The 11,534-nt window shown below is 59.4% G+C and overlaps 1 protein-coding gene across 2 annotated transcripts in view; it reads right to left on the bottom strand.

Annotated features, from left to right (window-relative positions):
* PACSIN1 (protein kinase C and casein kinase substrate in neurons 1) overlaps positions 1-11,323 on the bottom strand; it is a 20,240-nt gene extending 8,917 nt beyond the window's left edge. Inside the window, exons 1-2 of one of the 2 annotated variants that reach the window (XM_004717232.3) lie at positions 11,174-11,323; positions 88-223 (exon numbers count right to left, since the gene is read on the bottom strand). In XM_004717232.3, coding sequence (XP_004717289.1) covers positions 88-150 — 63 coding nt within the window. In that variant the 5' untranslated portion in view covers positions 151-223; positions 11,174-11,323. The remainder of the gene's footprint in view (positions 1-87; positions 224-11,173) is intronic. The other variant, XM_045292924.1, reaches the window with a different exon arrangement.
* Between the last annotated feature and the right edge of the window lie 211 nt (positions 11,324-11,534).

Raw genomic sequence — 11,534 nt, 5'->3', positions numbered from 1 at the left:
CCTGGGGTACATCAGGCAGGGTCCCCAAGGCCTGGGGTACATCAGGCAGGGTCCCCGGGACCTGGGGTACATCAGGCAGGGACTCACCTCCCAGAAGCTGTCAGTGATTTCTTCTGCAGCCAGCGAGGCTTCGTCGTAGGAGCCGGACATGGTGTGGCCGTGGCGGCGGCAGGCTTGGCCGGCAGGCTTGGCGCTGCAGTCAGAGGGCTCCGCTGCTCATGCGCTAGAAAGAGGAAGGAGGTGCCCTGGAGATGAGGGAGGCAGCCCGTTCCAGGTCTGGATCCCAAACAGGCCGTGGGGATGAAGGCTCTGTGGGCATGAGTTAACATCGGGATGGGGTCTCCTGCCCTGGCTCACCATCCCCAGGGGAGCCCCCAAATTCACCGGTCAGTGGTCAGGTTCATCTGTGCATGCAGGGTTCCTGGGGTCCAAACCCAACAAGACCCCTGGGGCTCAGGAACCCAGCTGGTGTGCTGCAGAGTCAGTGGGCCCCAGTTGGGGGCTCCTCCCTCAGTGTCACCCACCCTGACCTGGTCAGATGTGGCACCAGGCCTGAGAGCACTCCTCAGCTTTCCTGTCAATGCAGAACGACTGGCCTCGAGCCCCAGACCCTATTCCCGCCTCTCCAACCAGGGCCCAGAGTCCCAAGCTGGCAGCGGGGTACCCTCCATCCCGTCCCTCGCCCCCTCAGTTCTCTAAGCTGCCAGAAACCTGTGGGTGCCTTATGGGGGCCCCCGTGCCCCATGTGCCAAGTCCCCATTAGCCACTCACAGGTCTCCTGGGAGTGTGGACAGGCAGCTTTCTGGCCCAAAGTCAGACTATCCCTGTGGTCTGCGTGAATGTTTGGGCGGCCATGTCTGCCCTGGATCTGTGGTTCGTTAACCATGGCACTGTCCAATCTGGGTCACGTGCTGCCCCAGGGCTGGGGTGGGCACTCCTCTCCACCCCCAAGCCAGGGGACAATGGCTCAGTGGCCAGGGGATAGGATCCAGAAGAGTCTAGGCTAAGCCTGGCCCTACTATGAGCTGCCAGCCTCCGGCTGCGCCCACTCCTCAAAGCCTGCCTTTCCACTTCCACTCTGCTGCCCTAGGACCGTGACGCCACAGTGAGGGCACTGGGGGCACCCTGCTGCCCTAGGACCGTGACGCCGCAGTGAGGGCACTGGGGGCACCCTGCTGCCTTAGGACCGTGACGCTGCAGTGAGGGCACTGGGGGCAGAGCTGGCCAAGATGAGGGTCAGTCCAACCTGGGGTCTCAGGGCTCTCCATCCCTGACCAGCAGCTGGCCCACAGGCTCAAGGCCAGTGGCCTCTATACATGAGGGCCAAAGAGGACCCTTTCCCTCCCTGGGCGCCTTCTCCAGGGCTTGGGGGTCCCTCCCCAGGAAGAATTCAGTGTTCCCGCTCCGCTCCTCTCAAGCACCTAAACACGGTTTGTCTCTTTTCCTTTTGTCGTTGTGGCTCACAGCACCCTGTGCACAACACACCAGAACACGGCCCGGCCCCGTCCTCACGACGGCTATGCTGCCGGAGCCCGTCGCTGCAGCCACTGTCTCAGCCCAGCTCACCGACCTCCTTCCACGTCACCAGGCATGAGGTCCCTCTCCAGGAACTGCTCCCTCCTGAGAACATGTCCCTAGGGAAGCCCCACCTGCCCCACACACTCACCTGCAGGGGGATGGATGGAGGGGGCGGGGGCAGGAAGGGCCAAGGGATGCCTGGCATTCATCAAGGGACTTGTTTCTTCTTTGGCTGGCATCTTTCCTTTAAAAAGCAGTCCTTGCTTGGTAAACATTCTGAATTTCGGTTTGAGGACGCAAAAGACGGGGCATATTTCATGGGGACTTTCCACCAAGCTGGGGAAGTATTTCCAGGGACAAAGCTCCTTCCGGAATCCTGGAGGTCACACAGAGCTCTGCTGGGGGTGGGGGGCGCATATTGTCGTCAGCAGACTGGGAAGCCAGGTCGGCCCCCCAGCACAGTGGGGAAGGCATGGGGACAACCTCAATGCAGGGCGACTAGCTCTCCTCTCTCACAGCTGGAAGCACGCGCCCTCCCAGTCCACAGGGCCACTTCTAGGAATTGCCCCGCACCCAGTCAGCTCAGCTGAAGATGGACATGATTATTCACAGCAGCACATACTTGCAAAAGGCCGGAAACAGTTCAAGGCCGTCCACGAGGGACTGGGTAAGTCAATGTGTCCTCAAAGCAAAACAGTGAGGGCCAGGACAGTGTGGTTGGGAGGAAAATGACCTGCCGACCTACCTAGGTGCCCTGGTGGCACAGTGGTTACAAATTGGGCTGCTAATCACAAGGTCAGCTGTTTGAAACCACCAGCCACTCTATGGGAGAAAGACGAGGCTTTCTGGTCCCATCTAGAGTTACAGTCTCAGAAGCCCACGGGGCATTTCTACTCTGCTCTGCTGGGTTGCTCAGAAGTGAGCTAGGAGTTTGTTATCAGCCCTGGTGGCAAAGTGGTTAAGTGCTCCGCCTTGAACCAAAAGGTTGGCACTACGAACCCACCCGCAGCTGAGGGAGAAAGGCGTGGTGGTCGGCCCATGCCGTGGGGCTGCGAGGGCTTTTGGGGAGCTGGGTCAGAAGGAGAATCTCCCTTCTAGTTTCCTTTGTGACTGTCGCACAGTGCTTTGATGCACACCTTACATATCTGTCAAACTGAGCCTGGGGAGCTGGGAGTCAGCCTGAGGGTGCAGCAGGGGCAGGGGCAGGGGAGAGTGCAGCGGGGACCCTGCATGGCAGCTAGAATGGACTGCATGGTGGAGGCCCAGGACAGTGTAACTTGCTGTGGTCCTGCAGCTGCTGCTCTAGCCAGGAAAGGGGTCCCCCAGGCTCGCAACTGAAGTAGCATATGCAGTAGGAACAACTCCAGCTTCGGGGTCCCTGCTTTTCCATCGATATGCTGTGTGACCTTGGGCAAGTCCCACGGCTTCTCTGGGCCTTGCTGTGAGATGGGGATGGTATGAGCTGATCTGAAGATTACATGGGGTGATGTCTTGCTCCTGGGAGATTCTAGACTGGACCCTTGTTCAGGGGTGGGTCTGGGCAGACAGGTAGGGAGATCCGGAGCTGACGCCAGGAGGAAGTGTCTGAGCCCCCCACCAGTCATGGGCCAGACTCACAGTCCCATCCTGACCTGGCTTCCTCAGCCCAAACCAGCCTCTCACCCCACCCGGGAGCAGACCTTACTCTGTCCTCCCTCCCTGCCCGTCAGGAATGCTGCGACCCTGAGTCAGGCTGGGCAACTGGCGGCTGCCGTTCCGGTGGACAAACCCACCCCGGTCCGAGCCTTCCTCAGCCCACACACAGACACAATGGCCCGCTGAGTTCTCCACGCGGTGGGCATAAGCCCATCGAGGTCCCAGGAGCCGTCATCACGACTAATAAAAACGATAATGAAGCAAACCAAATGGTTGTGGAGTGATTTGGGAAAGGAGAGTGAGAATAGTCACACCGTTTGAAGAACGGACTCAATGTCTCAGAATTAGTCATCTTGTCACATAGATTCGCCGCATAAAACAAATAGTTGCAACTGGAGAGGGGACCTCAGGAAACAAACACACCAAATGGGGGCCCTCGAGCCAAATCTGGCTCATGGTGCTCGCATGTGCGTCGCGTGGAGCTGTGCCTCCTAGGCTTTCCAAGCACCGTTGTGTCCGGTAACTCGATGGCCAGGCCTTTCTGCTGTGGACCCTTTGGGTAGATGCAATCGCCAGCATCATGGCTAATAGCCAAGCACTAAGACAGCGGTTCTCAACCTTCCTCATGCCGCGGCCCTCTCATACAATTCCTCATGTGGTGGTGACCCCCAACCCTCAAATTATTTTCGTTGCTACTTCATCAGTCATTTTGCTTCTGTTATGAATCGGGCGACCCCTATGAAAGGGTCATTCGACCCCCAAAGGGGTCGCGGCCCACAGGTCGAGAACCACTGCTCTAGGCTGTCTGCACCACCCCGGGTCTGCTAATAGCGAAGCGTTCACATGGACTGAGCACGTGCTCGGAGCCAGCTCACTTACAATCACCACCTCTCCCTCACCAGCAGGGGAGCCTGGTGGTGCGGTGGGTTAAGCACCAGGCTGCTAGCAGAAAGGCTGGCGGTGTGAATCTCCCAGGGGCTCGGCTGGCTCAAGATGAGGAGGTCCAGCCTCAGAAATCCTGGGGAGGAGTTCTGCTCTGTCCCACAGAGGGTGCTCTGGGTGGGAATGGGCTTCAAGGCAGGAGGCAGGGGGTTGGTTTGGACTGTTTGCCGGCACCCGGGAGCCTTGGTGGTGCAGGGGTTACGAGTCGGGCCGTGATCTGCATGGTCGGCAGTTTGAAGCCACCAGAAGCTCTGCAGGAGGCAGACTGGGCTTTCTACTCCATAAACAATCACAGTCTCAGAAACCCACGGAGGATGGAAGAGCTGTCCAGGGAGCTGCAAGGAGGGGGTCCAGGCAGGACCCCAGGCCCCAAACATAGGCACCTACTGTCCTTATTGAAGGCTAGCAGGTAGAGGGGGGCTAGTTTTGTGAGGCACTTGGGCGTGGATTTGCTCACAGCAGCTGTGTGAGGTAGGGACTGTGATTACTCAGCGTTGCTGCTGGAGAAGCAAAGTCCCAGGGCTGTGACGTCACCTGCTGGAAGTGGCCGGGACCAGGTGTGGCCCACTCCTCACCACGGAGACACTACAAGTCCTGTTAGCATTCCTTCTGGCTACCCCTGGTGAGGACACAGCCCTGGGGGCACGGAATGGTACACGCAGGGAAGCGGTGCAGCTGGCAGTCCATGTTCACTCCGACGACCGTCCCTGCTTCCTGGGTCCCCTCTGAGCGCCACCTCCCAAGGACCGTGAAGGGGAAGGAGGAGGGGCTCCGTGCAGGGAAGATGGGGAAGGAGAAAGGCAGGGTAGAACCAGTGTTGACTGAGCACCAACTGCGGGCGGGCTCTTGCCCCCAGGACCTCAGTCGGGCCTCACAAGCCCTGGAGAGAGGGCTTGGTTTCCCACTTTATACCAGCAGGTATGAGAAAACAATGACTTGGTGAAGGTCACACCATCGTGGGTGCCAGAGTTAGGATTTGACCCTGGAGTGTGTGTCGCACAGGGCAGGATGATAACAGCCTAGAGACAGACAAAACTGAAATTCACGGCCATCAGTCCATGCTGACTCACAGCAACCCGGTAGAGTGGGTAGGACTGCCCCTGGGAGTTTCTGAGGCGCAGTTTATGGGCGTAGAAAGCTCGTCTTTCTTGCCTTTCAGACTGCAGCCCCTCTCAGAACCACTGCGCCACCAGGGCTCCTAGACAGCCTGGGCTCAAATTCTGACTCTGTATCCCTGGGCTGTGTGACCTTGGGCAGGTCATTTCTTCTCCCTGGGCCTCAGCACCCCATCTGTAAAATGGGCTGCTGCAAGGATGACCGGAGCCATTCGGTTTGGGGTCACTGGACAGTACTCCGGACTGTGAGCCATCCACAACGCCAGCCACTGGTAGGGCCCCTTCTTTTGGGGAAGCCAGAGAAGGAGGGTGGGCGGGCACGGGGCTAGGGCTTCATGGGCTACGGCCCCCAGATCACCAGCTCCGCTCCAATGTCTTGAGCCCCTTTCCCACCCCCAGCACCCCCCTTCTCTTCTCGCTTCTCTACACACCGTCCCAAGGGCACGTTCTCGAAAGCAGAACAGCCACAGGCTCGGCGCCTTCTTTGCTGTGAGGGCAGGGGCTGCTGCCTGCCTGGCCCTGCTGCATTCCAAGTGTCCACAGCAGGACTCGACGCACGGGAGGTGTGTAAGACATGTGGGTTGGATTAATACATGAAATGCCCCAATCCTTCTAGCACATCCACTCCATGAATAGCAAAAAATGAACCCTCCATACGTAGTCACTCCACGGCCGGCCGCCATCATGCCCCTGCTTCCTGGCAGCCCCGGGTGTTTCCGGGTAGAGCTGAGCCGGGTCCCCAGGGGCAGGGACCTTTCAGAAGTAGATTGCCAGGCCTTTCTTCCCAGGAGCCTGGGGGCAGAGCCACACCCTCACCCTTCCGGTTGCTAGTGGGAGTGTTTAACTTCCCAGGACACCCGGAAACCCAGGACACCAGACTTGGCGGCATCCAGTCAATTCCAACTCATAGCGACCCTATCTCGGGGTTCAGAGGCTGTACGTACATCTTTGTAGGCGTGGGCGGCCTCCTCTCTCTCCTGGGAGCAGTCCAGTGCTTACCTGACAGCACCCCCCAGGGAGAGTTCCGTCAGAAACACAGGAATTGCTCAAAAAGTCCAGGATGACACTGCCCCGTCTCCTTTTTCAGGGCTCTCCCTCGTGGAGTCTCCCATGACAACGCTGCCTTCGGGATGGGACCGCCCCCTCAGGGACCCTTCAGCTCACAGATGGATGAGGTGCCCAGAGCTCCTATCGAAGCCTCATCTCTCTGCTCCACTCTTGTCTAGTCACAGGAACCGTTTTGAATACCTGCTTACCACGCTACCTTTTCTCCTTTTCCCTTTCTCCCTTCGTCTCCAGCCCTGTCCCTAGACACTGACTGCTGGCCCCGCCAGGACTCAACCTCACCTCTGCAGGACTTGGTGGCCCTCCTCACCCCTCTCTCCCTTCTTCCTCCATGCACCCCCTGCTGTCCCTCCTTCCAGGCCAGGCCCACAGGCCCATAGGCTCTCTACAGTAGAGTCACCATCATCCCCCTACCCCACTAGCCCTTAGCACTCCCTGCCCCAGGCCCAATGGACAAGATCACCCACGAGCCTCTTAGACTGTCCCAGGCTGCTAACCAAAGAGGTGGTAGTTTTGAACCTCTTCTTCCTAAAAGATTGACAGCCTGGTCTCCTCTGGTTCTGAACCTTCCTGAATCGGGTGACCCCTGTGAAAGAGTTGTTCCACCCCCAAAGGGGTCACGACCCACAGGTGGAGAACCGCTGGTCTACAGGGTCACAATGAGTCAGAGTCATCTCAGGGGTAGTTTGGGTTTTAATTTTTCCTTTTAAAAAAAATCATTTTATTGGGGGCTCGTACAGCTCTTATCACAATCCATCCATCCCTTGTGTCAAGCACATTTGTACATAGGTTGCCATCATCATTCTCAAAGCACTTTCTTTCTACTTGAGCCCTTGGTATCAGCTCATTTTCCCCCTCCCTCCCACATGACCCTTGATAATTTATAAATTATTATTATTTTTTCATGTCTTACACTGACTGCTGTCTCCCTTCACCCACTTTTCTGTTGTCTGTCCCCTTAGGAAGGGGTTATATATTGATCACGATGATCAATTCCACCTTTCTCCCACCACCTTCCCTTTATGCTCCTGGTATCACTACTTTCATGATTGATCCTGAGGGATTTATCTGTCCTGGATTCCCTGTGTTTCCAGCTCTTATCTGTACCCGTGCACAGCACTGATGAAACATACAACTTTCCTCTAGTTCTTTAATGCTACCACCACCACCACCCCTATCATGACCCCAATTCTACCTCACAAATCCAGCTAGACCAGAGTCTGGGTTTTTCTGTCGGGTCGGGTATAGTCCAGGGCAGGAAGAAGGACAGAGGCCGGTGCATGGGTCCTCATCAAGGGGCGACAAGCAGGGAGGGGCAGGAATCTGGACTGGAGGATGCTGCTTTAGCAGGCGGTCAGGGAAGGCTGCTCAGAGGAGGTGACATGTACTTAGAGGTTTGAATGAAATTCAGAAAAGGGCCACAGACACTCTTGGAGGGGGAGTGCTCCCGGCCAAGGCAAGTGACAAGCAGGGCTTTGGGGAGAGACCAGGGGGCCTCTGGGGCTTGGGCAGGGGAAGGGGGAGAGGTAGCACTCTCCTGGGGACCAGCAGTGCTGGGCTGGGGGAAGGGAGTGCGCCCCCTCAACCCCCCACCCCTGCAGGACCTTGTGACTTCCACATGCCACCAGCTAGGTCTCTCAGCCCATCAGTGCAGGCTGCAAAGAGAGCAGCCCAGGGTGCCTGGGAGACAGCAGCCCCTGAGAACAGCCCTCCACCACGACAGATAGACGCTGGGGTACAGCTCCGCCAGCCCCCTCACCTCTCTGGTGAGCCAGAGTTGTCCCCAGTGCAATGGGAGGCCCCTGTTGTCTATGGTGCGATAGCTGGCTAGGTACCGAAGCAACCACTACCATCCAGTTAACTCCAACCCCGAGGGTTTCCGAGACTGTAAATCGGTCTGAGGAGCAGACAGCCTCCCAGTTCTCCTGCAGTGTGGCTGGTGGATCTGAACTACCAACGTTGCTGTTAGCAGTCCAACAGTTAGCCCACAGCACCACGGGGCTCCTTCAGCTGGCCAGACACACTCCTTTTACTGGCTGCCTTCCCTGCCCTGCCTCCCTTCCCTACTCTCCTCGCAGAGTTCTCAGGGACCCCCGCCTGACCACTTCCCTGTCTCAGTGCCCATTCCCAGGGAGGCCAAACAGAGCCACCACTCCAGACTGCGAGGCCAGAGAGGGAGCTGGTTGGGGAGACAGACCCCCCTGTCCTTTCTGCTCTGGATACAACTCTCTCCTAGAGACTGGCCGGTCCTCACTCAGTGGGCTCCCCTGTGAGGCAAGCAGAGAACACTCTTGGCTGCTAACCGAAAAGTCAGTTGGAGGTTTTAGGTGCCTTTGAAGAAAGACCCGGTCATCTACTTCTCAACAATCAGCCGCTGCAAACACAGGGGGCACAGCCCACGCGACTCTCCTGGGCTTGCCGGGAGAGGGACCTGTTGGTGCCTGAGAGCAGGACCCACGTCAGCCTCTCTCTGTGGCCCACGCACCTGGGATATCATCCATCCCCAGGATGCTTGCCTGGTGGGACAGCCCTTCAGTGGCACTGAGGGGCAATGGATCCAGCTGGGCAGAACGTTTCTGGCCATGGCTGAGAGCGGAGAGAGACAAAAGGTCTGGGTTCTGTTCAGACAGGACGCTCTGCCCAACAGATGCCCCTGAGACAACAAGAGTGCACAGAATCCGTTCCCCAAGATGACGGAATCACAGCTCCCCCCTCTCTCCCCACTTTACCCACCCCATGCTGCACCGAAGCTGAGGGCCTGTTACTGGATTGGAGAATTCTGCCTTTCAATTGCAGCCCTCCGCCTGGCCGCGCAGCTCCGGACTACAGCCGTGAACAAGCAGCAGATACCATGCCTTCCTGGAGCTGATGATCTCGAGGGGTCGCAAAAACAAACAAGCCAGCCAGACACACTACTATCAAGCCGGGTCAGACTCCTAAGTGCTCTGTGGGAGAGAACGGAGCGCCCTTGCGGGCTCCGGAGACGATCCACCTTTAGACAGCCTCATCCTTCTCCCTCGGAGCCCCTGATGGGTTTGAACCCCCAACCTAGAGTTAGCAGCCCAGTGCTTAACCTGCTGTGCCACCAAGGTTCCTTCTAGCAGGGTTAGACAAAAGGCAAGATAAATAAGTGGATGATAAGAGTGTTAGAATGTGACCAGGGATCGCAGGAACATCGGTCAGAGAATGGGAGGGGAAAGGAGGGTTGGTGCTGGGCTGGGCATGTTGCTACCTTAAACTACTTACACAAGTCACACCTGGGAGGGAGCCTGGGGCAGAGGAAACAGCCAGTGCAAAGGCCCTGAGGCTGAGGTCCGCTGCCCAGTGAGGACCCAGCAGAGGGCTGTATGGCTGAAGGGAGAAGGGTGGGCGGTCAGGGGGAGATGGGAAGAGACAAGTGACATGGGCCTTGTCAGTCAGAAGGAGTCCTCGGAGAGAGACAGGAGCCCCCAGTGGAGGGTCAAGGAGAACCCCAGGGGCCAAGCAGGGAGGAGTCTCAGGGCAGCACCGGGGAAGGACTGCTTTGGGGAAGCTACCGGTAGGAGCTCCATTTTGGAGAGTCCCAGCCTTTTAGGAGCCAAATGGAGGTGTCCCTTTCACGCCCCCCTCCTGGACTGGGGGCATCCTGTGGGGAGGCATGGGCCACTCACTGACGGGGACTCAACCTGGCCTCCAGGCAGGTGCCTAGGGCAGGAGAGGGGGAGAGGAGAGACAGAGCTGAGTGAGACCAGAGAGGAGCAGGGCAGACACAGAATGGAAGGGGGTGGGAGAGGGGGTTTGACTTAAGAGAAGGCAGAGCCTGGGGAAGGGGGGCAAGGGCCAGGGAGGAGCCCCTCCCAGCATTTGCTAGAAGACCTGCTGCTGGCTTGGGGGGAGAGGATGACCGGTGACTGATGGAGGTGGGACAGGGCAAATGTTGGTGCCAGCCCCCAGGCCCTGGTGAGAAGAGAACCCCCTGCGCCCCCCCACCCACCCATCCCCACCCATCCCCACCCCTTCCCCCTCTCCCACCCCAACCCCAGCCCCAGGAAGAGAGATCAGCCCCTGGTCCCAGGATCTGAGAAATTGTGTGTGGGCTGCAGGTTCCCGGGTCAGATCCACAGGGACACGCTGTTCCAGTCAACCTGGAGGGAGACCTGTCCTCTCACCTCCGGGCCCAGGTCAGGCCTCGACCTCCATCAGGGGCAAACCTGGGGCAAGCGCACCCAGGAACCACAGCCTGCTGCTGTTCCCTCTGGCCCCTCCTCCCCGTGCCCCCCCCAGGCAGGGCGCCCCAGTTCCTCCCCAGCGCCCCAGCCCCACCCCCTCCCCCTCCCGACAGCGCCTCCGCAGTGCCCGCTGCCCAGCTCCCCGGCAGGCAGCGGAGTCAGGCCCAGGAGCAATGCAGCAGAGGGACAGAGGGAGGAGGGAGGGCCACCGCACCCGGCCAGATCCGGAGCCTTCTCCCCTGGACCACAGGGTGCAGGCCCCGGGGGCGGAGGACGGGGTCCTTTGGGAGACCAGCGAGAGCAGAGGGGGAGGACCTGAACCTGGGGGAAGGGGAGAAAGATGCCTTCTCCCTGACCAGGGCGCTATACACGGAGGCTGCGGGGGCGGGCGGGGGGGCGGACACACGACACCCACCTTCTTCCAGCCCTCATCCTCTCTAGCCTCAGCCTGGGAGGGGCAGCGGCTACCTGGAGGCCCCAGCCCCCTTGGCTCACTCCCAGAGCGAAGGGGCGTCGCACCTGTGGCAGCAGTGGTAGGAGAGGGAGCAGGGGGTCCGCTGGGATGCAGACCCCTCCCCACTCTGGCCCGCTGGCCCAGGCCCTCAGGTCTGTACAGGTTAATGGGGTGGGGCTGCAAGCGGGGCAGCCCCTGGTCCCCGTCTTCCAGCTACCCCCATGGGAGATGCCTACCTGGGCCTGTCTGGGCCCCAAGCTGGTGGCAGGTAGGAGCTCACCGTCCCCGCTGGGCCAGGCCAGGGCCGGAGGGACTGGCTGTCCTTCTCCGTGGTGGCAGGAGCGACAGGGGCCTGGCGCCCGGCCCCTAGGCTCTGACCTCTTGGGCTCCCTCCACCGTTCGCTGGCTCAGGCGGCGGCGGCGGCAGAACGGCAGGAGCAGCTCCCCGCCCCTCCCTCCCACCCCGCCCGCCTCCTCCCCTGCCTCCTCCCCGCTCCCTCCCCTCGGCCCGCCTCCTGCTCCAGCCACCCACCTCCGTCTGCTCGTTTCTATGGCAACCGGGCTATGCTCCGCTCAGACAGCCTCCCTCCAGAGCGC

This window comes from Echinops telfairi, unplaced genomic scaffold (assembly GCF_000313985.2).
Source record: "Echinops telfairi isolate 266 unplaced genomic scaffold, ASM31398v2 ScPeMD7_655;HRSCAF=1070, whole genome shotgun sequence".
Lineage (NCBI taxonomy): Eukaryota > Metazoa > Chordata > Mammalia > Afrosoricida > Tenrecidae > Echinops > Echinops telfairi.
The sequence above is the reverse complement of the archived record's forward strand: the minus strand, read 5'-3'. Positions and strand labels throughout refer to the sequence as shown.